This window comes from Perognathus longimembris, chromosome 23 (assembly GCF_023159225.1).
Source record: "Perognathus longimembris pacificus isolate PPM17 chromosome 23, ASM2315922v1, whole genome shotgun sequence".
Lineage (NCBI taxonomy): Eukaryota > Metazoa > Chordata > Mammalia > Rodentia > Heteromyidae > Perognathus > Perognathus longimembris.
In genome coordinates, this window is record NC_063183.1 from 509,800 (window position 1) to 534,770 (window position 24,971).

Sequence of the window (24,971 nt, forward strand, 5' to 3'; positions counted from 1 at the left end):
GGCAGAAAAGTGCACCTGGAGGATGTTTCAGAGGAGACCTGCACCATCCAGCAGACCTTTCAGGAGAGGAACCCTTCAGCCTCTGGTGGTATAGTGGTCTGGCCTCAGAGCTTGTAAGTGCTTGACTGTCCTTTGTAGTAAGCTCCTAATGTTGCACAGAACTGGTACAATCTTCCCAGTCTATTCTGACACAAGAGCAATAATAGGGTTCACCTCAGCAAATTGAGCAGGAAGCCCGTGGCTAGATCCTGGGGCAGCATCAGGTTATTCTTTTTGACCCACACACATAGTTCCTATAGCAGGTAACCAAAACGTGGGCTTTGGACCAGATCTGCTGGCCTGTCTGTTATCCGTGCTACTCAGACTCACCTAGCTCAGTGATGGGATCTGGGTGGTGGTGGGTTTTTAAGTCATTATACAAAGGGGTTTCACTTCCACAAGCTAGATTATGAGTACAGTGGATCTTGATCATTGTCACCTCTTCCATCATTTCCTCCCATCTTTCTTTTTCTTTACTGCTGTTTCCCCAAAGCCCAGAAAGAGTGTTGGGCTCCATGGGCTCAATAAAGACTTGGCCACTCAACCACTGTCTCTGCCCCTGCAGGGTTGTGTCCTCAGGCCAGTACTACACTAACACAGAGCAAGGCTTAATGGCCTGGGAACCCGTCAGTTTTGTGGTCAGCCTGGTGTTGTCTCAGAGCATTGGAGATAGTCACAGTGACCAGAAATAACCTGGAAGCCTCTGGAACCTCACCTGTTTCCTCTAGTTCTCTCCTGAGTCAACCACCTCAACAGTTGTGAGACTTCTAGTCTCCCTTCTGAGTGGGTAGGCAGTCTTTCTTCCCCATGACAGGCCTTGCTTCTGGCTTCCTCTTTCCCTGTAGGGTGTGGCTTAGGGAATTGTCTGCTCTGCAGCAGCAGGAACCTCAGTTAGCAATAAACAGGCTCAAATCCAGCAGCTTCTCTGGCTGGAAGGCCATAGGTTCTTGTGCTCCTCTGCTGGCTGGTCTACTGGTCCCTAACCAGGAAGCTACACTAACCTTAATCTCACTGGTTCCCCCAGGAGGCACCCAGGCAAGGCTGGGAGGGAGGAGCACCTGAGGTCATAAGTGCCCTCACTCCATCCTCTCCTGCAGAGGCCACCTTTGGCCAGTGGCTGCACACAGGAGAGTAGTGTTGGTGTGCTTCGTGGCTCCCTGGTGTCCCCTTGGCTGCCCTGTTTGGGGCGGGGGGGGGGGGGGGGGCCTGGAGTAAGCATTGGGAACTAAGTATGAATGATCTCAAGGAAGCAAGGGCCTTGAAGGGATCCTGGGCCCAAGGGCTCTTGGGAACGTTCTGAGGGCCTGGAAGGGTGGCCTCCGGTTCCACAGCAGGTTCGGTGGGGGGGGGGGGGGGGCGGGGGCGGGTAAGAGGGTGGGCTGGAGGCCAGAGAATCCAAGCGCCTGAGTGACAGCCGTGATCCAGGCCCGACCCTTGCTAGTCCAGCGCCACGAAAAAGCGAGACCCGACGTCGCCGAAGACCCTGAGGACAGCAGAGTCCACAAGAGACATCGGCCGGCCGATCCGGTGGGGATAAGCCGACCCCAGACTGCGAACTTCAGGCCCAACCCAATGCAGCTTTTATCTGTGAACAACCAACAGCGCCTGCGCGAACCCGAATCCTTCCTCTCGTCCATGTCAATGAGGATAGAGGCCCTTCCTAGGGCATTCTGGGAACTGTAGTCTAGTCCATCCTTCCCCCCTCCCCCTATTCCCGCATTCCTTTCGTAAACCGGGGTCGGAGATCCGTGCCTGGGTGTCCTTAATAGCTCTAGAGGCGGGATTTCGGAGGAGGGTCTGGGTGAGTAAACGGGTCCAAAACCAGCACCGCCCAGAGACTGCAGCTCCCAGCGTGCTTTGCGTGGCTCAGCGTTCTCCTATGGGATCTGTAGTCTGAGCACCATACCCAGCGCCGCGTGCGCCCCCAACGCGCCTTAGCCGCGGGCCCCAGCTGGGCGCCACGCTACGAAAGCGGCGTAAGGCTGGTTGGGTCGGCGGGGCAGGGCAAGCTGGCAGTACGGAGGAGGCGTAAGACTGCGGGGGGCCGGGCTCTCCGCGGCTGAGGCACGGGAGGCCGTCGGAGCTGCGCGGACGGTCACCCTCCCCGTAGAAGTTGTGGGTCAGCCGACTGAGGGGCCGCGCCCGGCCGCGGGCGCTGAAGTAAGCGCCACCGGCTCGCGGAGGTGAGTCTACCTGGCAGAGGGGCGGCCCAGGACCCTGTCTAGAGGGCAGCGGGCCTGAGCTGCGGGAACTGGCCTCGGGGACAGAGGGCCCGGCTCACGGGACCCGGCCTTGGGGAGCTACTGGCCGTGCCGGCGGGTTCAGGCTGTGCGTGCTTGCGGGGCCTGGCTCTGTGGGCCGCCGGGGCCAGCCCGGGTGCCCCGGCACCAGCGGCCCTCGGCACCTGCCTGTCCTTGAGTGCCCTCCTCTCCCGGGCTATGCGCTGGCCCGCTGCATGAGGGCGTTTGTCGCGGGGGCCACAGTCCCGTAGCCCTGGGGCCGCTGCGGGAGGCGTCCGGCGTGCCGGGCCATCCCACTCTTCCCCCCTCTGGAGCCCCTCCAGCTTCCAGCAGTGCAGAGTTACAGAGTGGGGCCCTGTTTCTGCTGGCTGCAAAGGGTGTCCTCCGGAAGGCCCATCGTGTGGTCAAATGGCTCTGTCAGGGCTAGCTGTCAGGGTTCTCTCAGGATCTACAGCCAGTGCCCAGGGCCCAGAACCTGTAAGACCAGGCCTGAGTATTTGGGGTCCTGCAAGATTGGAGGACAGTGGGGAGAATCCCTACTCAGTTGGGAGCGGTGAGGTCTAAGCTGCTACCGAAGTGTGGGTCACAGGTGTGGAGTGTATCTTGTAGGTGCTACCTGCTCCCTGTCTATAGGATAGGGTAATTTAACCCAAGCAGCTCTGAGTGACTTTCTCTGCTGTGAAGACAAGCCAGAGATGGTGTTTCCCCAGTCCTGCTCCAGCTCGCCCCTGGAGCTAGGGTTCTGTAGTTTGGTTGGGAACCAGATCTTCAGGACAGCTCAGTCTCTTCATAGGGTTGCAGGTTGTGCTTCCTATGAGATCTTCCCTGATAAGGAGTGTCCTTTTTTGTCTCCTTTTCCGGCATCTGAGAGTTCATGGAAGTGCTTAAATGACAGGTGAACAGACAGGTGACCTCAAGCAAGGCGGGTTTAAACCTTGCTGGGACCAAGACTGCACAACTTCATAGGAATGTACCATCAGGACCTCTGCTGACCAGAGCCTCTGAGAGCAGGAAAAGCCTGCTCCCTGACCCTGCATCTGTTGGGAGGTCTCAACCTGCCCTGGAGGGAATCTGAGGTCCCTTTGTTGCTCCATCCAGGGAAGCCAGGATTTTCCTTGATTGTGACATTGCTGATGTTGACTGAAACTTCTGAGAATCAAACCTTAGATCAGTAATCTGGAAATCCTCTTCTTACAGATGAGGAAACTGAAGTTGAGGTACAACAGTTGCTAGCAGGAAAAGGGCAAATGGAGCTGGAGGTCTTTAACTCATAGGCTGCCTTCTGAACTCCTCCACTATCTCATTCATGGTAATTGGAAAGAAGGGTTTTGATGTCTTAAAAACCTTCAGAAACTACATGCTATTCGTGAGCTGGTCAGTGAAGAGCTCGAAGGCAGGCAGAGCAGCCCTTGGTCAAGCTGTGTGGTGCCTTATCTCAATGCACCATGTCGACTAGTGCTGAGAAGGTAAATGATAAGACTAAGTGGACAGAATTTGAGCTCTTTGAAAAACACATCTACAGGGCTGGGAATGTGGCATAGTGGCAGAGTGCTTGCCTAGCATGCATGAAGCCCTGGGTTCGATTCCTCAGTACCACATAAACAGAAAAGGCCAGAAGTGGTGCTGTGGCTCAAGTGGTAGAGCGCTAGCCTTGAGCACAGAGATGCTCAAGGACAGTGCCCAGGCCCTGAGTTCAAGCCCCAGGATTGGCAAAAAAAGAAAAGAAAAACACATCTGCAGAAATGCCACGGGCATTCCTATCCTGCCTGTGTTCATCCTGGATTTTGAGGCTTAAATGGCTTGTGAGACACACCTGGCTTTATTGGTCTCTTCATTGACTATTGAAGCTCCAGACTCAGACCCAGAGCTAGTGCACCAAATGCCCACAGGGCTTCCAAGGGCTTTTCTGTCTTGCCCTCTATACTGGACTACATACCTTCTTGCTGTTCTCTCTCTTGTTCCCACCCCACATCCATTGTGGCACATGAAGTGAGAATGTTCTGAAGGACAGTATGTTCATTTCTCACCTAAAGCTATAACTCCTCTCCTAGAGTGAATATAGGCTCTGCCATCTTCTTTCCCTGCCTAACCTCTTCCCATGGGACTTCAACTGCATAGATCCACTTGAGGCAAGCGCTTTTGCCACTAGGCCATATCCCCAGCCCTGCACAGATCCACTTGATCCCCATGCCTCCTCTGTCCTATAGGCTTAGGATGACTCTGATATGCTGGCTTCTCCTATAGGGTCTGCTAGTAGCACTCAAGCCTACATGACTCCCCTGCTCAAGACATGCAGACATTTGGAAGGCAGGCTGTTTCTCTTTCTCAGAAGGCCCTGATGCCCATCTCCTCCCAGCCCCACACTGAACAGGTTACCAGTGAGTATCTTCAGTTAGCTACTTGCTGCAGGCAGCTCTGGGTCAGTGGGGCTCTGAAATCAGAGAGTAATTCCTCCATTTAGTCTACAAAGGCAATACTGCCTGCCATCTCTGTAGGAACAGGAGACGGCCACACTTGAACTCAGCTTACTTCTGAGTGTGACCATTGAATATAACTGGGAGAAGATAGGAAGCTCTGGGTTGAGGGTGGGCTTAGAAACCTGCTCAGTTACAACCTTTGCCATTTGTGGAACACAGCATGGCTGGATGGAAACCTATGACATTAGCCCAGAGAGGGCTTCTAGGACAGGGCCTGCTGGGCTCTGTGATGTGGTGCTGCCAGGGCAAGCCTGCTGGGCCACTGGGTATGGGAGTGAGAGCTACAGGATACCAAGGTACCCTATCTCAGAACAGAAATCCAAGAGGGACAGGGTGGGACCCTCAAGATGAGCCAGGAGGCCCTGTCAACCCAAATATTCCTTTGCATTCTTCTGTACAAGCTGCTTCATGAGCAATATGGCTGTCTCTTGCACAGTGACTCATCTGGCACTAGATTGGGCTCACTTGAATCTCCATGTCATAAAAACAAGTGGAACAAATTCACTGACCTCACCCCAGGTGTCCTGGCAAATGCACAGTCACAGCTCTATTTAATACCTAATGTCCCCACTTCCCTATGGTGGAAGGCCACCATCCCCACCTTCCTGGCCAGCTAGGCTGGAGAATGTGCCTGGGAAGGACTTTGGACATTAGATAAACAAGTTGATAGCCACTGTGTGAAGTCAGGGTATAGCTGGTTCCTCAGGAAGAAAGGAAACATGCATTGCTGCAGAGGGCACACCCTGCACCTCCTCCACTCTTCTTGAAAAGTTGCCCTTTGGAGTTAAGACCACTCAGGCAGTTGAACCTCTTGGACTGTCTGCCCTTTGCTCAGTCCTGCCCATCTTCATGGGAAAGACTTGGAGCTTTGCAGCTTCTAAAGTGGTGGAGAGGCCCATGCTCAGTGAGCAAGGAAGTGAAGGAGGCCTGTTTTGGAGCCAGCACCCCATTCTTACAACTTCCTCCTTGCCTTTCTCTGGGGCCAGCAGAGGATTTGAGTACTACTATGATTCTTGCTCTTCTTGCAGCAGTCATCAGGCTGCCTAGACCAGAACTCCTCTCCCACCACTGCTTGGCAGACAAGAAAGATGGAAATGCCAAAAATGAAAGTACTTGTCTTATTACTATTTTCTCTGTTAAAAACAATGTTCCAGGGCCTTGCCTCATACACATGAAGCCCTGGATTCGATTCCCCAGCACCACATATATATATATATATAAAACGGAAGTGGCACTGTGGCTCCAGTGGTAGAGTTCTAGCCTTGAGCAATAAGGAAGCCAGGGACAGTACTCAGGCCCTGAGTTCAAGGCCCAGGACTGGCAAAAAAAATAATAAATAAGTTAAAAAAACAAACAAACAATGTTCCATTGAACATTGAACTTCTGAAATAAAAACATATCCTAAGTATGTTCCTATTTTCCTGGCAATAACATTTTGAAAAACAGTTGCCTTTCTGTGATGCATCGTTAAGGTGGTATGCAGTTCCAGAGACACAGGAGCATGGGCAGTGCCACACACACACCCCTTGCCCAGGAAGCAGCAGGACTGCATGGTACAGATCTCCCTCCAGACTTTCCTTGAGCCTATGAGGGCACCTATCTCCTCTCAGCATAGGAAGATACACTCAGTCCAGCTTCAAAGCTGCTATCGTTCCCCTATGAGTTGGTGTGTCTCAGAGCTGCTCTGAACAGGCCATCAGTTGGAACCCCGTTCTATTCTGAGGCCTGGCCTTGACTCCTAATTTCTATCTTTGTTTTTTTTTTTTTTTTGGCCAGTCCTGGGCCTTGGACTCAGGGCCTGAGCACTGTCCCTGGCTTCTTTTTGCTCAAGGCTAGCACTCTACCACTGAGCCACAGCGCCCCTTCTGGCCATTTTCTATATATGTGGTGCTGGGGAATTGAACCCAGGGCTTCATGTATACAAGGCAAGCACTCTTGCCACTAGGCCATATCCCGAGCCCCTTAATTTCTATCTTTGAGTGGTGGCTAAAAGATTGGGATTAAGGTCCTGGGAGTCTGGCTTAGTGGTAGAGTGCTTGCCTTGCATTCATGAAGCCCTCGGTTTGATTCCTCAGTACCTCATACATAGAAAAAGCCAGAAGTGGCACTGTGGCACAGGTGGTAGAGCGCTAGCCTTAAGCAAAAAGAGTTCAGGGACAGTTCCTAGGCCCTGAGTTCAAGCCCAGGACTGGGAGGTGGGGGTGGGGGGATTGGAAAGTGCTTGGCAAAAATGGAGAAATCTAAAATTCAAGACTAAGAGCCACCTTGTGTCTTGTTCTGGTTCCAGCTCCTGCTTGGAAAAAAAAGAGCAAAAGGATCCAGGTAGGGCACACTTCTTCTCAGGGAATTTATTTTTAGCAGAACCTCTGTGGTTTCACCTTACCTCTCCTGTTAGAGGGAAAGTGGTGGCTGCCAGCTGCTGGTAGCTCATACCTCTTAAGAGCCTCTCAGGAGGCTGAGTTCTGAGCAGCTCCACTTGGGGCCAGCACAGACAAATCCACAAGACTCTTGCCTCCAAATTACTAAAAGCCAGAAGTGCAGGTGTGGGCTCAAGGTTCAGAGTGCCATCTTTTTTTTTTTTTTTTTTTTTTTTTTGGCCAGTCTAGCACTCTGCCAATTGAGCCACAGCACCACTTCTGGCTGTTTTCTATATATGTGGTTCTAGGGAATCGAACCCAGGGCTTCTTCTATATGAGGCAAGTGCTCTTGCCACTAGGCCATATTCCCAGCCTCGAGTGCCATCTTTGAGTGAAAAATCCAAACAAGAATGTAAGGCCCTGAGTTCAAGCCCTAGTACCTAGTACTGTCCCCCCCAAAAAAAAAGAAAAAGAAAGAAAAAAAGGGGGGGCGGTGAGGACAGGAGACTTTTGTTTCTTAGATAGCTCCTGATTACCCCCCATGCAAGAGCCTCATGAACTTTCCTGCCTGGTCTGGCTTTGAACTGTGATCCTCAGATCTCAGCCTCCTGAGTAGCTGGGAGTACAAACCTGAGCCACTGGTGCCTGACTGATGCTTACTCTTGAATTTTAGATTTCTCCATTTTTGCCAGGCACTTCCCAATCACAATCTTTTAGCTACCACTTAAAGATGGAAATTAGGAATGAAGGCCAGGCCTCAGAACTGATGTAGTTTTTTTTGTTTTTTGTTTTTTTGGCCAGTCCTGGGCCTTGGACTCAGGGCCTGAGCACTGTCCCTGGCTTCTTCCCGCTCAAGGCTAGCACTCTGCCACTTGAGCCACAGCGCCGCTTCTGGCCGTTTTCTGTATATGTGGTGCTGGGGAATCGAACCTAGGGCCTCGTGTATCCGAGGCAGGCACTCTTGCCACTAGGCTATATCCCCAGCCCCTGATGTAGTTTTTATAGGGAAGGGTCCCTGGGTAACATGTGCTGAGGTGAGACATTGAACCCCACCCCCCAGAGATAGTCTGGTTGTAACCCTGTAGAAGTGAGCAGAGCCTGGCGCAAGTGGCCCATCCAGATTGATGATCAGAGGCCATATTTGGTATTCTTGGGCCAGAGTCTAGACCCTTGCAGGAGAAGTATATTCTCTTGGTGGATGCCATAGTGACCAGCCTGCTTGTAGGCCCCTTTCCAAGGCAATAGCCAAGCAAAGGCAGTTTACCATTTTTGCAGCCTCTGGTAAGCTTGTTACTTAGTGCCCTGGCTTATTTATAGCTTTATTTGGGCTGTAGCAGGGTTGTGGTTCTCTGACAAGAGAAACCCCTCCATCTGGATTGGTACCCCCCCCCCCCAATAGGTCCCTAGTTCACAGCCCTCTAGCCAGGCTGCTCTACTCTGCCAGCCTACTTCCTTTGACATTTCAGTAGCCTCTGAGAAAGCCATGTCACTGTGGTCCTATCCTTCAGGATGTGCTATGAGGGCAGATTTGGTATAGTTTTGCCTCCATAGGTACCCTTCTGCCACATGGGGTGTCTCCCCTGTACCCTACCAATGGCCCCAGATGGTGGTGGGTGCAGAGCTGGTGTGTATATAGTGTGCAGGGTCCCCACCCCCTGACCTGTTGTTAGGCCACAGGAGTCCTGGATGCTGTGGTGTGGGTGCCCCTGCCCTGTCTTCAGGGAATGCTGTTCTGCCAGTTCTTGTGGCAGATGGAGGTTTTGCTGAAGCCCTCCCTTGGGGGTGGGTCCTGGCCTGGTTTCTTGTAAGGGGACAGTGGGGAGGGTTTGCTTCCTGTTCTATGTCCTGCCTCACTCAGCAAAAGCTTCATTCCTCAGCTGTTTCCTCTGGAGAGGGCCTTGAAATCAGTTGTTCACAAGCTGGGATGGTGGACTTGCATCTGGGTTGGTGGCCTCCTGGTCTGATAGGTACAGTTCTGAGGTCTTATGGGTAAGCTATCAATGTCAGGCTGGGCTGAGACAGGACTACCATTGCTTTGCTGTCTTCCCTCATCCCAGTGGGAATGGTCCTGTGTTTGCTGCAGTTACAATGGTGTTGAAATGGCCCTTCATAAAACTGACCAAGAAAGACAGGAGGGAGGTGTTAGTTGGTGTGGGGAACTCTATTCTGTTCTTCCTGTGGGTGTAAGTTCTTTGCCTAGGACACTCCACAGGGAGACCCCAAGAGAACATGGTAGGGCCGTTCTCCTTTTCTGACCTTTGCTGAGCACTGTCTTCTTCCTGGACTATTGCAATGTGGGGTCCTTGGCTAGGGTAAAGGGCAGTCAGACCAAGGTGTCCCCACAGTGGATGCCCAGCCCTTTAATAGGCTCCTTCATTCATGAGCACCACAGTGCCCCTGCCTCCCCCATCTCTAGCCCTGAGTACCCTCTGAGAAGCACCCTGAGCCTGGTGCTGTGCCCCATGTGTGGAGAATCCCTGCTCAGGACAGAATGTTGGACCAGAGCCCAAGCCACACCCAGGATCCTCTGGCTGAGGAGGTGCCAAGGCCAGGTTGTCAGGGCCCCCACCAGGACCTAGTCTCTGACTGAGAGCACACCCTGCCTGGCCCCAGGTGCAAGCTCTGAGCTGGGTTTGTCCTGGGTAGATGCCCCTGATGTGAACAACACTCACTCAGGACATGCCCTATGCCATGGCTGCGGACAGGCCAGTGGCCCTGGTAATTAGCAACTTGTCTTGGCAGATCCCTACCTCTGAGCTTCCCTGAGAGTGGATTTAGGTCACTGCCCCATTTAAAACTGGAACAGTGGGCTGGGAATGTGGCCCAGTTGTAGAGTGCTTGCCTAGCATGCATGAAGCCCTGGGTTTGATTCCTCAGTACCACATACACAGAGGCCATAAGTGGTTCTGTGGCTCAAATAGTAGAGTGCTAACCTTGAGAGGAAAAAAAGAAGAAGAAGCCAGGGACAGTGCTCAAGCCCTGAGTTCAAGCTTCAGGACTGGCAAAAAATAAATAAATAAATAAATAAAATGGAACAGTATTTCCCAAATGAAAGCAAAGCAGGGTCTGGCCAGTGGTCTTGGGATAGAGCAGATACAGCCCCAAGGCTGAACACATGGGAGAATCCACCCAGCTTGCAAAGCATGCAGGCTGTCATGGCTGTGGTGCTCTTTGGCTTTTGTGAGGTGTTTGTCATGAAGCAGTTAGAGTAAGTGTCTGCAGCAGGGCCCTCTGAATGCCATAGGTCACTATATCCAACCCTCTGGAACAGCCTGGCCCAGAGCAGAGAGGAAAGGCATTGGCTGGATGCAGCAGCATGTAAACAAAGGAAGGAGAGGGTTGAGTCCTTCTGCAGGGGAGAATGCCCTCTGAAAAGAGGCCAGGCACCATGCTCTGCTCTGCAAGAGGCCCTCCTGCTCTGTTGGGAGGGCAGACCTGAAAACCTCACTCCTTGCCCAGGTTATTCAGATGTGGGACTGGACTGGAAACCTGGACTGACCCCATCCTGTTACCCCTGCCCTCCCAAGAGAGACTCATTTGTTCCCTGATAGGCCTTGGCTTCCTGTGGCCCCAGAGTCAGTATCTCAGGCCAGACCTAGCACAGGAAAAGGAGGAGGCCAGCTTGGGAGTGAGGGGGTCCTACTGGGCAGGTGGACCCCATCTCCACTCTGGCCTGCTAGAAGGGCAGTTGGGGCTACGGGAGCCATGCCCCCTAGCGGACACTCGGTATCCACCAGGACAGGATTCCTGTTTTCACCTTGAGTTTGGGCAAGGCTGTGTTGGTAGCAGTCCAGCTCAGAACCCCCTCTGCAAGCAGGTTCTGCCTTGAAGGCACTAGGCTTGCTCCCACTCACCCTCACTTGCTCAGGTTTGGCTGTTGGAAAATACTAGGTGAAATAACCATAGGCATGGTACAGTGGCTCATGCCTGCAGTCCTCGCGATTCAGGAGGCTGAGATCTGAGGGTGGTAGTTTGAAGTTGGCCCAGATAGAAAATTCCTTGACTGTATCTAATTAACCAGCAAGATGCAGGAATGGAAATGTGGCTGAAGTGATGGAGCACCAGCTATGAGTAAAAAGGCTGATTGAGAACACAAGGCCCTGAATTCAAGCCCTAGCCCCAGCACACAAAAAAAGAAAAAGAAATGACCTGGTCCATGTCCCATGAGAAGCTCAGCAGTGCCGGAGGTTGTTCTGACTGGTATTCTGGCTGACCCTGGGGACGTGGGACTGACAGCTCAGGGGTGTGCTTGCTGTGCACCAGTCTGGAACTCTCCCAGGGACAGCAACTGTGCACATTGAAGTCCATTGCTGTGCTTGCTTAAATACCACCCAGTACAGAAGCCATCAGCACATGCGGCTGCTGAATCCCACATGAGATGCCATGTCCAGTCCAAAGATCTTACTGGCCTGGTGTGTACTTGTAGAACAGTCAGGAGACTGAGGCAGGAGGATTGAGAGTTTGAGGAGCAATACTCTATCTGAGGGAGGAAAAAAACTGACTCAATATCTCAGTAGTATCCTTTGTGTTGATTTCATACTGACAGAGCAACATTGTAGCTATATTGGGTTACACAAAGTATATCAAAATTCTCTTGTGCTGGGCCTGGAGGCTCATGCCGGTAATCCTAGCCACACAGGAGGCTTAGATCTGTGGACTGCAGTTCAAAGCCAGCCCAAGCAAGAAAGTCCATGAGATTCTTATCTCCAATCAATCATCAGAATACCAGAAGATGTGCTGTGGCTCAAAGTGGTAGAGTGCTAGCCTTGAGCAAAAAGCTCAAGGGATAGTGCCCAGTTCCCAAGTTAAAGCCCCATGACTGACAATAAATATATACATATATATGCATATATACACACATATATATGCATATACGTACACACACACATGCATGCACGCAAGGATGTACCTGTGCCTGGCTTCACCTGTTCTTTTTAGCCACCTTTACCTGGCTTTAGGTAACCTGAATCTGTACCATGTTATCTGGCCTAGGTTCCAGCCCTTCCTTAAAGGACCAAACTAGGAGCCCTTGTAGCTCTCTGGGATGCATGATCTCTGAAAGTAGCCACAAATAAGCATGACCATTTTTTTTTTCTTTTTTGCCAGTTCTGGGGCTTGGACTCAGGGCCTGAGCACTGTCCCTGGCTTCTTTTTGCTCAAGGCTAACACTCTGCCACTTGAGCCACAGCGCCACTTCTGGCCATTTTCTGTTTATGTGGTACTGGGGAATTGAACCCAGGGCTTCATGTATACGAGGTAAGCACTCTTTGCCACTAGGCCATATCCCCAGCCCCATGACTATATTTAAAAAAAAACAAAAAACTTTTTAGGCACTACAATTTTAATTTTAAAATTTTCACCTTTTGATTTTTTTTTCTAGCCATTTAATAATGTAAAAGCTCAGGCTGGAATATGTAGCTCAGTGGTAGAGCACTGCCTACCAGTTTCTGAGTTCGATCGGTAGTACCAAAAGAAAAGAAAAATTACAAAAGCTGTTCTGATTGGCACAAGTTCATGCCTGTAATCCTACTCAGGAGGCTGAGATCTGAGGATCGAGGTTCAAAGCCAGCCCGGGCAGGAAAGTCCATGAGACTCTCTTCTCCAGTTAACCACACACATATGCACAAAAGAAGATGGAAGTGGAATTGTGGCTCAAGAGGTACCATGCTAGCCTTGAGGGAAAGAAAAGGTCAGTGCCCAGGACCAGCACAAGAAAAGTTTTTCTGGCTTGGTTACTGACCTGGCCTTGTCTGTACCCCTCAAGTGGTACTGGTATCCTTGCTGCAAACTGCAGCATGTGGTGGGTGCCCAGAGCAGCCATGGCCTTTCAGAGTTGCTAAGCCAGCTGCAGCCAGTTCCTTGGGAGAAGTCACCCCTCGAACTCTTGAGTAAACAAACCATCCATTAGGTGAATGCACTGTTAGACAGGGCACCTAGCTGGTTCTAACTGGAACCAGGTGGCAAGAAATTACAGCACCCACTGGGCCTTGTGGACTATATGTTGGAGAAAGGCTCAGATTTGTGCTACTGATCCTCTCAGGTATCAGGCACCAACTGTCCAGACTGCTGGGAAGGGAAAGCCCTGCTCCTAGGGCTGTCCCTATGCCTGCCTATGCACCAAGGACACATCTCGTCCCTTTTTCTCGCCTACCTTTCCCAACTCCATCTTGACACCAGTGTTACTGTCCCAGGTATTTATTCACAAGTCAGAGAAAGGGCCGATGGTGTGACACCAGGTGGAGGGCAGCCCAGATGCCCACTTTGGCCCACCGCCCTGTAAGGAAACCCTAGTGACCCAGGAACCCCATCCCTCATTGTCAGGTCCTCCTGAGCCAGAGCTAAGGCCCTCAATACTTGTGTTTTGGTCATTCCTCATAGTCAGCTTTCGTAAAATGGTCTCTTCTGTGACACAAGCAGTCCACCTGCTGTGGACTCCCACAGAGATGATCCAAGCCCTGGAGGGGGACCAGGAGGCATGGCCCTTGTCCTCACCATGGATAGCCTCAGGTTCTTTGTGTGTCCCGGGGTCTGGATCCTGACCAGGGACTGTGTGTGATTCACATGGTCAGCTGTGCTATCCTGAAGGCACAACTTATCCCAAGACACCCTGGTTTTCTTCTCACCTTCTAGGGCTCCAAGTATCTCTGAGCCTGGACCAGACTGACACTTCTCCCTTAATTTTCCTTTCTCTGGCTAAATTCTTCCTTGATCCTTTCTTCTATAACAAGACCAAACTGATATGTAGGGGGTTGATGGACTTTAGGGTCATGGTGGGGCAATGTCCTGAGACCCCAAGCTGCTACAAGCCCAGGGCCTATAGCTACTATGGAGGAGGCTGGCTTTCAGCTTCCAACTTCTACCCCATGGTGGAATCTGTCCCTCGGGTCAGTCTTGGGACCCCACCCCTGACTTGCTCCCTTTGTCCACCCCAGATAGCTTGGCATGCTTGGAGACCGTCCCAGGGCCCCAGAGCGTGGTCTGTGTGAATCACACTGTTTCTTCTCTCTATTCTCTCTCTGTTTATTTTTGTTGTTGTGTCACTGACCAGCCAGCAGCCTGTCTCCAGTGTGGGCACTCCTCTCTCCATGCTCCCGTTGTTGGTGTGCAGTTGGCCAGAGGGGACCAGGCCTGGCTCTCAGCGTGGCCACTGTCCGTGGGGCCATGGGGAGTTCCCCCTCCTCCCTGGCCGCCGAAACCGAGTCGGACCATGGCTTTCCCCGGGGTCCCCCCTACTCGGGGCCCCCAGCAGCAGCTGGCTGGTGTAGGAGTGGCCCCGGGGGGCCTGTCTGGGGAAGTGCCCTGGTCACCAGACAGCACACACGGCCCCCCCGGGCCCGAAGGTAAGAAGGTGGGGAAGGGCTGTGTCAGAGGGGTCATGGGCAGGAGGTCTCTTTTCAGGATATTTGTTCTTGGCAGATGTGCTTGCTCAGAACCCAAATACTGGAATCTCACATCTGTCATGCTAGCTACTGAGGAGGCTGAGAACTGAGGATCACTGTTTGAAGCCAACTTGGGCAGAAAAGTTTGTGAGACTCTTACTTCCAACTAACCACCAAAAAGCTGGAAATGGAGGTGTGCCTCAAATGGTAGAGTGCCAGCCTTGAATGAAAAAGCCAAGGAAGAGTGAGGCCCTGAGTTTGAGCCCCAGTACTGGTGCATGTGTGTGCACATATTGTTTCTCAAGCCACTTTGGCAATTCACTCCTTACCTAAGGTACAGTAGAGCTGGGAAACCGATTGTCTCTACTATTGACTAAGCAAATCCGGGACCCTGTCCTTTTTCTTTGATGCTTTGTATAGCCCACCCTTGGGCAGTGCTTCCCATGGCCTGTGGTGCTCTGTGAAAGCTTTTAGGCCAAGAGCCACCAACCTTGGCCCCTATGGTCAGTACACACCCAAGAGTATTGGTGTGCTTTCCACAGGTCTTCAGGCTGCTGCTCCCTGGCTGTTTCCTCTGCTCTAGCATGGCTGCCTGCAGGCCATCCTGGGGCTGTGTTTCCCCTGCTCCAGCATGGCTGTCTGTAGGGTGTCATGGGGCTATGTTTCCCCTGCTCCAGCATGGCTGTTTGTCTGCAGGGTGTCATGGGGCTGGTTTCCTCTGCTCCACCATGGCTGCCTGCAGGGCATCATGGAGCTACATTTGCTTTGGGGAGCTGCCATGGCAGACCTGTACCTGTCATGTCCCTCCAAACTGTTGTGCAGCCTTAGCTGCCTGCTGGAAAGAGGCCTGGTATTCTCCAGGCCCTCAAGCTTGCGCCTCAAGGCAGATTCTGCAGAGGTAGCTCTACTTTCTGCAGTGCCCAGGCTTGGATTCCACAAGTAACATATCCTCCCTCTTCCCCTCACATGTGGTTCATAGCTGTGACTCCCATAGACAATCCACCCATCCCCTTGCCATCTTCTGGGCTTGGGGAAGGAACAGGCACGGAGGCATCTAGTGGGAGATGGGCCTCCTGGAGGAACTTTAAGCTCCTGGCAGGGAAGGCACTGGAGGAGGTCACAGTCCTTAGGAAAGTTCAGAAACTGAATTACTTCAGTAGACGGGAGCCATTGGGTGTTCACAGCTATGCCAGGGACCCAGGAGAGGCAGCTATTGGTGGAATAGGACACTACATGTGTGAATGTGTATGTGTGTGTGCACGTGCAAGAGAGAATGAGTCAGACAGAAGAGGGAATATTAAAAATTAGTCTTTAGTTATTCTCACTGATACCACAAATCTCCAAGGAATGCCTCTATGTCATGTGTGTGTGTGTGTGTGTGTGTGTGTGTGTGTGTGTGTTACTAGAGTTTGAACTTTGCCTTCCATATATAGGCAAGCACTCTGCCACTGACTCACTCCCAGCCCTTTTTGCTTTTTTATTTGGGGGATAGGTCTTGGGTTTATGCTTGTCTAGCTGGGATGAAAGGCATAAACTGCCACACCCAATTTTTATTGATTGAGATCAAATTTCACAAACTTTTCACTCAGGCTGGCCTTGAGCCATGATCTTAACAATTTTAGCCTCCTGAGTTGCTCAGGTTATAGGCATTAGCCACCTTGCCAAGCTCCATGTCTTTTGTAAACAGCTTTGTTGAGATATGGCTTTATATAATGTTAGACTCACCTCTTATAAGTGCAGTCATTTTCAATTAGTTCCTAACTGTACAAACATCACGAACCAGTTTACAGCATCTCTGCACCCCAAAGAGATTTTATCAGTTTGCTGTGATCCACACCCTCGCCCCAGAATCCTGTAACCTGCTTCTCATCTGTAGGTTTGCGTTCCCTAAAAATTTCTCACAAGAGGAGTCGCAGTGCATAGCCTGTGTGTGGCTTTCACTAGGCATGAACACATGAGATCCTGCTCACTGCCCAGAGCACTGCAGGTGCAGGAGGTGCATCTCCATGGTGGACCGATGAGTGCCAACGTCCTCCAGAGGCACCCATTTACAGCATGTGGATGAAGCTAGGCCACCTTCACTTGTCTCTTCACAGACACTTGTAAATAATTCTTTGAATGTTCATGTTAAATGTTCACTTGGACCTATGTTTTCATTGTCTTATATGGGTCCCTGAACTAGAATTGCTGGGGTTTGTGGTGAGTTACATAACATTCAGAAAAGCTGTCGTACTGCCTTCCCAGCAGCTGTGTCACTTTTAGTTTCACTGACAATGTCAAAGTGGTTCTGTGCCGTCCCAGATGCTGCTTCTAATCACCTGTCTTTCTGTATTCTACTGTCCTAGAGGGTGTGTGGTTTCCCTAATGACTGATAGTGTTGAGTATCTTTCATGTTTTTGTCTACCTATATATGTCTTCTTATTTCCATTCATGTATGTCCTGAGGAAAAATTGTTAGGAGTAGACTTGTTGGCCTAAGCTGTGGCTGACAACAGCCAAGCACTGTCATGTTGGCAGGAGGCACCCAGCAGCAAGCAACGCCTCATGCTTGTCACATGGGTGAATGGTTCTCCCTTTCTTTTTTACTGTGTTCATATGTACAAATGGAACTTGGAGACTTTTAACTCCTGAGCTGTGTCATCAAGTCCTTGAGAGAGAGGCAGTGAGGGAGGGGAAGGCACAGGAACAACCCTCCTCACTCCCCTCTGCCTCATGCCAGGCCACACCCCTGTGCTGATGTAACTGTAGGCTTGGACTTCAGGATACTTACTGCCTGTGCCTGGGCATTGGGCAACCAAGGCAAATTGGAGGTCGGAGAGCATCAATGCAGACTTGGGTATGGCAGGCTGTGGGAAAGCAGGCAATGATGTACTGTGGGAACCCTGCAAGACCGCTCTCCCACATGTGCATGCATACCCCTGTGAGGGCTGTAGGGCACAGGCCCCTCCCTCCCATGACCCCCACATAGGGGTCGCAAACCACCCCACCCAGTCTCAGCTCACTGGGGTCCTCATGACAGGAACCGTGTCTGATGCCCCTGCATCTGGGTGGTTAATTAGTGAGCAGTTGGTTCTCCTACTGACTGCCCAGGGACAGGAAGGAGAACATATCCCACCCAGAAGATATTCCATCCGCTGACCAGGGTGGACTAGGGCCAGCCCAGGAGAGTGGCTTGGTGCCTTCCTTACCCCAAGGTGACCTTGGAGGAAGACATACCCTCCACCAGGAAGAAGACTTAAGGTGTAGTCTGCGGGGGGGGGGGGGGGGAGGGGCAGCTGCTGACCTGAACCCAGCACCCCTCTAGAACTGGTCAGACATGAGGCTACACAGCTGGACAGGAGCATCTGTCTCTTGGTATGCTTGCCAGACTGACTGCTAGAGAAGCCCAGTCTCAGATGAAAGGGCTTCAACCAAGGTCCTGTGGGGGGCACCACTTACCTCACTTGGCTTGTCTTGAGGGGGGAAAATGTCTCCCAAGGCTATTGCAGCACACAGGGACCTCCAGGTCCTCCATAGGTGCTCTGGTGGGCTTTGCTGTGCAGGCCAGGAGCTCATGCCCACCCTGTGAATTGGGGCTGAGTATTTGCACACCAGGATGCAAGGGCAGAGTGATGCTCCCTGCAGACCTCTCTGCAATGCCTTTATTCACTCACAAGCTATGCTTTGTGAGGCAGAATGGATTGCTTCTGTATCCTGCACTGCAGGTGCCTCAGGGCCAAGCCCCTGTGCTTCATGACTTAGGAACATTTTGTGTTAAGAATTGTAAAGAATTTTTACATTTTGTTTCTTTATTTCTAGTACTAGGGATCAAAACCAGTGTATCACACATGCTAGGTGGGCACTCTGCCTGGAACAACACCCTAGCTCTGGTTTGAAAATCTAAAGGTTGATTTGAGCTTTCAGTTCTAGACACAAGCTTTACTTACAGGAGTTGGTGTTATTTTGGCCTTGCCTTCAGATGCATTGGAAATTTCAGGTCTCTGGGTCCTGTCACATCCCCCCACCCCAAACCCCACTGATGTCCCTGAGTCCCTTGCACCTCCAGCAAGGTACAGAAGCCTCTGAGGCTCATGGCTCAAAGCTGGCCAGGCAGATGCTGTCAGAATCCCTGGTACTGACCAGACTCCTCTGGCAGCAGAAAGGCCATCGAGTGCCATCCAGTTTGTCTTATTTATCAGGTACTGTTTTGTTTGAAACCTTCCCACTCCACACAGAATTATTCCAGCTTCCACGCCTGTTGTGCCTTGCCTCCCCTCCTCCCAGGTGCTGGCTGGCACCATGCTTTGGTTCAGCTGGGCCCAGGGGCCACACTAACTAGTTCCTGGGGTGAATAGGGACTTGCGCTCTCTCCTTTCCGGTGGGGTGAGTGTGTCTGTGTGTGTGTTTGTTTGTTTTTGTCAGTCATGGGACTTGAACTTGGGGCCTGGGCGCTGTCCTTGAGCTCTTTTTGCTGAAGGCTAGTGCTCTACCACTTTGAGCCACAAGCGCCACTTCAGGTTTTCTGGTTGTTGACTGGAGATGAGTCCCGCAGACTTTCCTGCCTGGACTGGCTTTGAACTGCAGTCCTCAGCTCTCAGCCTTCTTCTGAGTAGTTCAAATGGCAGGTGTGAACCACCAGCATCTGGCTTTCTTAGTGTCTTTGAAGCTCCTCCTAGGTCTGTGCAAACGAGGTAGTTCATGTCCTGGGAGAGGCTCCTACCTAGGAAACTACCTGGGGCCCAGGTCTGCCCTCTGGAGACTCCTCCTGGAGAGTGGGCTACCCTCTGGGGTGCTCAACTTGGCTGGGCTGCCAAGGAGTCCACTATGGGTGCTCATATGTGTTGGTGGAGGTTTCTGTAGGGCATGGACTATGCTGGGACCTTTGACCAAGAGGGAGTCTCTGTATGGGGGAAGGGAGAAGAGTCTTGGGGCCTTTCTGGGTATAAAACCCCAAGTCAGACCTGACTGCTGGTTCAGGCTCTGAGCCCAGCCTAGGGCAGCTACCAGACTGCTGCTCCAAAGCCCCCTTTGTCTCTTTGGGCCTTCCCCAAGGTAAGAAAGGCTGCCTGCCCTTCCTGTCCACACGCAACCCACACAAGGATGGGAGCACCCACTCAGAGAAACAATTGTGGTACTTGGTTGAATTTTTTTTTCACAGATTCTTCTGAAGAGGCAAGTTTTCTTTCTTCTTGAACCAAAAGGGCTAGAGGCACATGCTTTGTACCTCGATGTAAAAAGCAATTGATTTTTCCACAAAGTAGAGTGGCAGGAGTTGGTTTGAGATGAGGAATTTGGAAATGCCTTGGTGGCTCAGGTCTTTACCCTACTGCTGGCCATAGGCCCACCCCCCCTCTCCATCTACCTGGGCAGCCTGGGCCCAGCCTGAGGCAAGCTTCCTTCCTAGGCCAGGAAGCCCCCACCCACCAGCCCTGAAGACTGCATTCCACATCCAGTTCCAGAGCCTGGGAGGACAGGTGTGGCATGTCCCAGGACGGTACCAGGTGTGAGGCCTTCTGGCCCCAACCCTGGGAAGCCTCCACACAGCTCTCCAATGAGTGCTCTGGGCCAGGAGATGGGGATGCCAAGCCTGTGAGGGACATACCAAGCTCAGGCACTTGTGCCACCCCAGGACTGGGGCCCACGGGCCCTCCCCACCCCATGGACAAAGGTGTCATTGTGCCAGGGAAACTCTCAGAGGCTTTAGACCCTCTGTCTCTGGCAGCAGTGCCCCTGCCCTTCTGAGCTCTAGAACTCAGCCTGACCCAAGTTGGCCACATTCCTCTGGCTCTGCAGCTATGAACAGGTGCTTTCCCCAGGCTAGACTGTCCTCTGGAAGAGTGATGTCCTGTGACTCACAGGACTTGGTAACCATAGGCCTCTTAGCACCCTGCTGACCAGAACCTTTTCTTACAGCCACACACACTCGACTGGGTCTATGGCCACAATCGGGGAATGGTCCTGTGCGCGCTGCACCTTCTTGAACCCAGCTGGCCAGCGCCAATGCTCCATCTGCGAGGCCCCCCGGCACAAGCCTGACCTTGACCAGATCCTTCGGCTCAGCGTAGAGGAACAGAAATGGCCCTGTGCTCGCTGCACATTCCGGAACTTCTTAGGCAAGGAGGCCTGCGAGGTGTGCGGCTTCACCCCAGAACCCATGCCTGGGGCCTCCCTACTGCCCATTATCAATGGGGTCTTACCGAAGCCTCCCACTGTCCTGGTTGAGCCAAAGGGAAGCTGCAAAGAAGAGGCAGACCTGGTACAGACTGTGGGGCTGGTGGCCCTGGAGCCTGCCAGGGAGTGCCTCGAGAACGTGGGGAAAGAGCAGGAGCATGAGGAGGAGGGGTTCGAGCTGAGGAGTGGATGGGCTTGCCAGCGCTGCACCCTGCACAACACACCAGTGGCCAGCTCCTGTTCTGCCTGTGGGGGGCCCCGGAAATTGTCACTACCTCGGATCCCCCCAGAGGCCCTGGTCGTCCCTGAGGTTGTGGCCCCTGCAGGCTTCCATATTGCTCCAGCCCCTCCCCAGGCTGACCTCCCTGGGAGAGGTACAGAGGCTGACCCTCCCTCTACCAGCCAAGGTCCCACTTCCACTGACCAGGAGCCCCCTAAGGTACTATCCTTCAGCCCCTTCTCACCCACCCTGCAGAACAATCCCGTGCCCCGAAGCCGCAGGGAGGTCCCCCCACAGCTGCAGCCCCCTGTGCCTGAGGTTGCTCAGCCCTCGCCCTCTGCCAGCTCCAAGGGGCCCTCCATTACCCAGGGCTCAGGCCGGGTAGTTGCTGGGGCCTCCCGCCTGACAGAGCTGCTGTCAGGCAAGCGGCTGAGTGTGCTTGAAGAAGAGGGCCCAGAGCGTGGCCCTGCCCCCTGTGAGGCCTGCAGTGACATCATTGATCTGGCTGGAGACACAGTGCGCTACACACCAGCCAGCCCCTCCAGCCCTGACTTTACCACCTGGTCATGTGCCAAGTGCACGCTCAGGAACCCCACCGCAGCCCCTAGGTGCTCAGTATGTGGCTGTTCCAAGCTGCATGGCTTCCAGGAGCACGGCGAGCCCCTCACGCACTGCCCGGACTGCGGCTCTGACAAGTCTAGCCCCTGTGGTGGCTGTTGTGGACGCGCCCCACCAGTGCACAAGGCCTCCCGTCTCCTGCCTGAGCGCCAGGGCCAGTGGGTCTGCCCTGCCTGCACCCTGATCAACACGCCCCCGGCCAAGCACTGTGTGGCCTGCCACACCCCCCAGGTCCTGGTGACCCAGCGCAGGGGCACTGCACCCCTGAGACGCAGGGAGAGCATGCATGTGGAGAAGCGGAGGCAGACAGATGAGGGTGAGGCCAAAGCACTCTGGGAGAACATCGTGGCCTTCTGCCGGGAGGTGAGTGGCCTCATCCCCTATTCTGAGAGCTAGACTGGTCCTGAACTTAGGGGTCACACTTAGCCTCCTGACTGCTGATCCCTGCTGGTGAGCAATCTGTATGACATCCACCCCACTGTGTACATTGATCCACATGCCTAAAAGGGGGCCTGGGGGAGATGGGGACATAGTAGGGCATCCTGGGGCAGCACAGAGACCCTGCTAGAGCTGCAGGCCAGGACGCCTTCAGGCTCTGTCTCTTTGAGCCATGGATCCCAGAGGAGCTGGGACAGTGGCCAGCCTGCCACCAGCCCGCAATGTCCTAGTTGGCTGCATCACCCCCCCCCATGCCCACTCAAGACCACCCTCCACATAGGGCCAGGCAGCTGAACACCAGCGGCTGTCCTGGGACTCTCCTGGGAGGGCGAGTCTTGCAGAGTGGGATCGTTCTGAACCTGAGGCCACCCTGCCCAGTCTGAGTGCCTGGCTGTGGTCCTGCAGAACAGCGTGAGCTTTGTGGATGACAGCTTCCCCCCTGGGCCTGCGTCTGTGGGCTTCCCAGTGGGCGACAGTGTCCAGCAGCGTGTGAAGCAGTGGCTGCGGCCCCGTGAGATCAACTGCTCTGTCTTCAGGGACCACAGCACCCCGTGGTCAGTCTTTCACACCCTCCGGCCTTCAGACATCCTCCAGGGCCTGTTAGGGAACTGCTGGTGAGGTTCCATTCTCCTCCCAGGGTTGGGTGGGCTCAGGGGAAGACAGGAGGCCAGGCTAGCAGTCCAGTTGCAGGCACCTGGTAAGGCTGCCTGCCTCCATTCAGGTTCCTGAGTGCACTGGCAGTGCTGGCCGAGCGGCCTGATTTGGTTGAGCGGGTGATGGTCACGCGTAGCCTGTGTGCAGAGGGAGCCTACCAGGTACGCCTATGCAAGGATGGCACGTGGACCACAGTGTTGGTGGACGACATGCTACCATGTGACGAGGCTGGCTTCCTCCTCTTCTCCCAGGTGGGCCAGCCAGGTGTGGGGTGGGGTGTGTGTGTGGGACAGCCTATGACTCTGACCTTCCCTCCAGGCACAGCGGAAGCAGCTGTGGGTGGCTCTCATCGAGAAGGCGCTGGCCAAGCTGCACGGCTCCTACTTTGCCCTCCAGGCAGGGCGCGCCATTGAAGGCCTGGCCACACTCACCGGCGCCCCCTGCGAGAGCCTGGCGCTGCAGGTCAGCTCCACTAACCCCCGCGAGGAGCCCGTTGACACTGACCTCATCTGGGCCAAAATGCTGAGTTCTAAGGAGGCTGGGTAAGAGGGGCGGGCTCTGCCACTGTCTGCGGCATTGGGAGGAAAGGCGAGGCGGAGCGGTGGGAGAAGCGGGGGGCAGCGCCCTCTGACTGCGCCTGTGTCTCACAAAATGCTCCAGTGCAGGCTGGCCATAACCAAGAGGTCTGGCCAGAACTCAGCCCCAATTGGGGCCGAGGCTGTCCCCACCTTAGGAAGGCCACATCCTATCCCAGAGCTCCTGGTCTGATCAAGAAACGGTCAGGATGAGCACGTGCAAGGGCCCTGAGAAGTGGAGGGTGTGTTCTGAAACCTGCCACACCCTGGCCAGCTTAATGTGCCTCCACCTGAGGCCTGTAAGAAAGTCCAGACCCAAGGATGGACTTGAGGCTTGAGAGAAGAGGCCCGGGGTACCAAGACCTCTGCCCTCAGCTGACCCAGGCCCTGAGCCTGTCCCACAGGCTTCCTGGGGTCAGTCTGCCCTGGTCCAGGCCTCCTGAGCTTGGAGAACACATCCTGAGGGCATGTTCCCCACAGACAGGAAGGAGCCTCTCCCATGCTCTCTACCCACCCATCAGCAAGGGTTACTCTGCCTGCACAGGTTCCTCATGGGTGCCTCCTGTGGGGGAGGCAACATGAAGGTGGATGATGCTGCCTATGAGAGTCTGGGCCTGCGCCCTCGCCATGCTTACTCCATCTTGGATGTCCGTGATGTCCAGGGCTCCAGGTAGGGGTCCAGTTGCAGGTAGCCAAGCATGTGGACATGGGTGGGAACTTTGGAGTATACTCGTGGCCCCAGCCCTGTGGTCCTTATGGGTAGGAGCTATGGGGTGCACTTGTGCAGCCCTCAGCCCCATGGTCTGCATGGGTGGGAGCCATGGCGTGCACTCATGGTCCTCTAGCCCCGTGGTCTTCATGGCAGGAGCTGTGGGGTAGAGTCATGGCCCTCCAGCCCCATGGTCTGCATGGGTGGAAGCTGTGGAGTGAAGTTGTGGCCCCCCCCATCCCCATGGTCTGCATAGATGGAAGATGTGGGGTGCAATTGTGGCCCTCAGCCCTGCTGTCCACAGGCTCCTGCGGCTCCGGAACCCCTGGGGCCGTTTCTCCTGGAATGGCAGCTGGTCAGATGAGTGGCCACACTGGCCAGGGCACCTGAGAGCTGAACTCATGCCACATGGCAGCAGTGAGGGTGTCTTCTGGATGGAGTACAGTGATTTCATCAGGTACTAGACACCCTTACCCATTCTTTGACCCTTCTCTCCTGCTTACCTGGTCAGGAAGCAGGCTGGGCTAGCCTCAGAGCCCAGGTCTGCAGAGTAAATGGGGCTTACAACTGTGAGTCCTCTTGGCCCTGTACCTCTTGGTGTTGTACAGGGGGTACATGTTAGTCAGTTTTCCATCCCTTAGAGAAGCAGTTTAAAAGATAACCAGGCTCCCATGGCTCAAACCTACAATCCCAGATATACCAGCAGCTGGATCTGGTGGAGTGGGAGTTAAAGCCAGCTCAGGCAGAAAAGCTCACGAGACACCATAAAAAAAAACAAAAAAGAGGGACTGGGGATATAGCCTAGTGGCAAGAGTGCTTGCCTCATATACATGAAGACCTGGGTTCGATTCCCCAGTACCACATATACCGAGAACAGCCAGAAGTGGCGCTGTGGCTCAAGTGGCAGAGTGCTAGCCTTGAGCAAAAAGAAGCCAGGGACAGTGCTCAGGCCCTGAGTCCAAGGCCCAGGACTGGCAAAAAGAAAAAGAAAGAGGGCTGGGAATATAGCCTAGTGGCAGGAGTGCTTGCCTCGTATACATAAAGCCCTAGGTTTGATTCCTCAGCATATATAGAAAAAGCCAGAAGTAGCACTGTGGCTCAAGTGGCAGAGTGCTG

The 24,971-nt window shown here is 53.4% G+C and overlaps 1 protein-coding gene and 1 long non-coding RNA gene across 7 annotated transcripts in view; one reads left to right on the forward strand and one right to left on the reverse strand.

Moving 5' to 3' along the window:
• On the reverse strand, positions 1-14,894 carry LOC125341034. Its single transcript, XR_007208866.1, has 3 exons — positions 14,883-14,894; positions 10,591-10,594; positions 1-142 (listed from the first exon to the last, which is right to left on the reverse strand). It is a non-coding gene; the product is annotated as an uncharacterized LOC125341034 (long non-coding RNA).
• Positions 1,764-24,971, forward strand: part of Capn15 (calpain 15) — a 26,348-nt gene continuing 3,140 nt past the window's right edge. Inside the window, exons 1-8 of one of the 6 annotated variants that reach the window (XM_048333021.1) lie at positions 1,764-1,840; positions 14,162-14,453; positions 20,384-21,842; positions 22,323-22,531; positions 22,639-22,822; positions 22,890-23,113; positions 23,691-23,816; positions 24,160-24,312. In XM_048333021.1, the coding sequence (XP_048188978.1) occupies positions 14,275-14,453; positions 20,384-21,842; positions 22,323-22,531; positions 22,639-22,822; positions 22,890-23,113; positions 23,691-23,816; positions 24,160-24,312 (2,534 nt within the window). In that variant the 5' untranslated portion in view covers positions 1,764-1,840; positions 14,162-14,274. Of the gene's footprint in view, positions 1,841-1,865; positions 2,223-11,763; positions 11,776-14,107; positions 14,454-19,923; positions 21,843-22,322; positions 22,532-22,638; positions 22,823-22,889; positions 23,114-23,690; positions 23,817-24,159; positions 24,313-24,971 lie in introns of those variants that run through there. The other 5 variants (XM_048333026.1, XM_048333022.1, XM_048333024.1 and 2 more) reach the window with 5 other exon arrangements.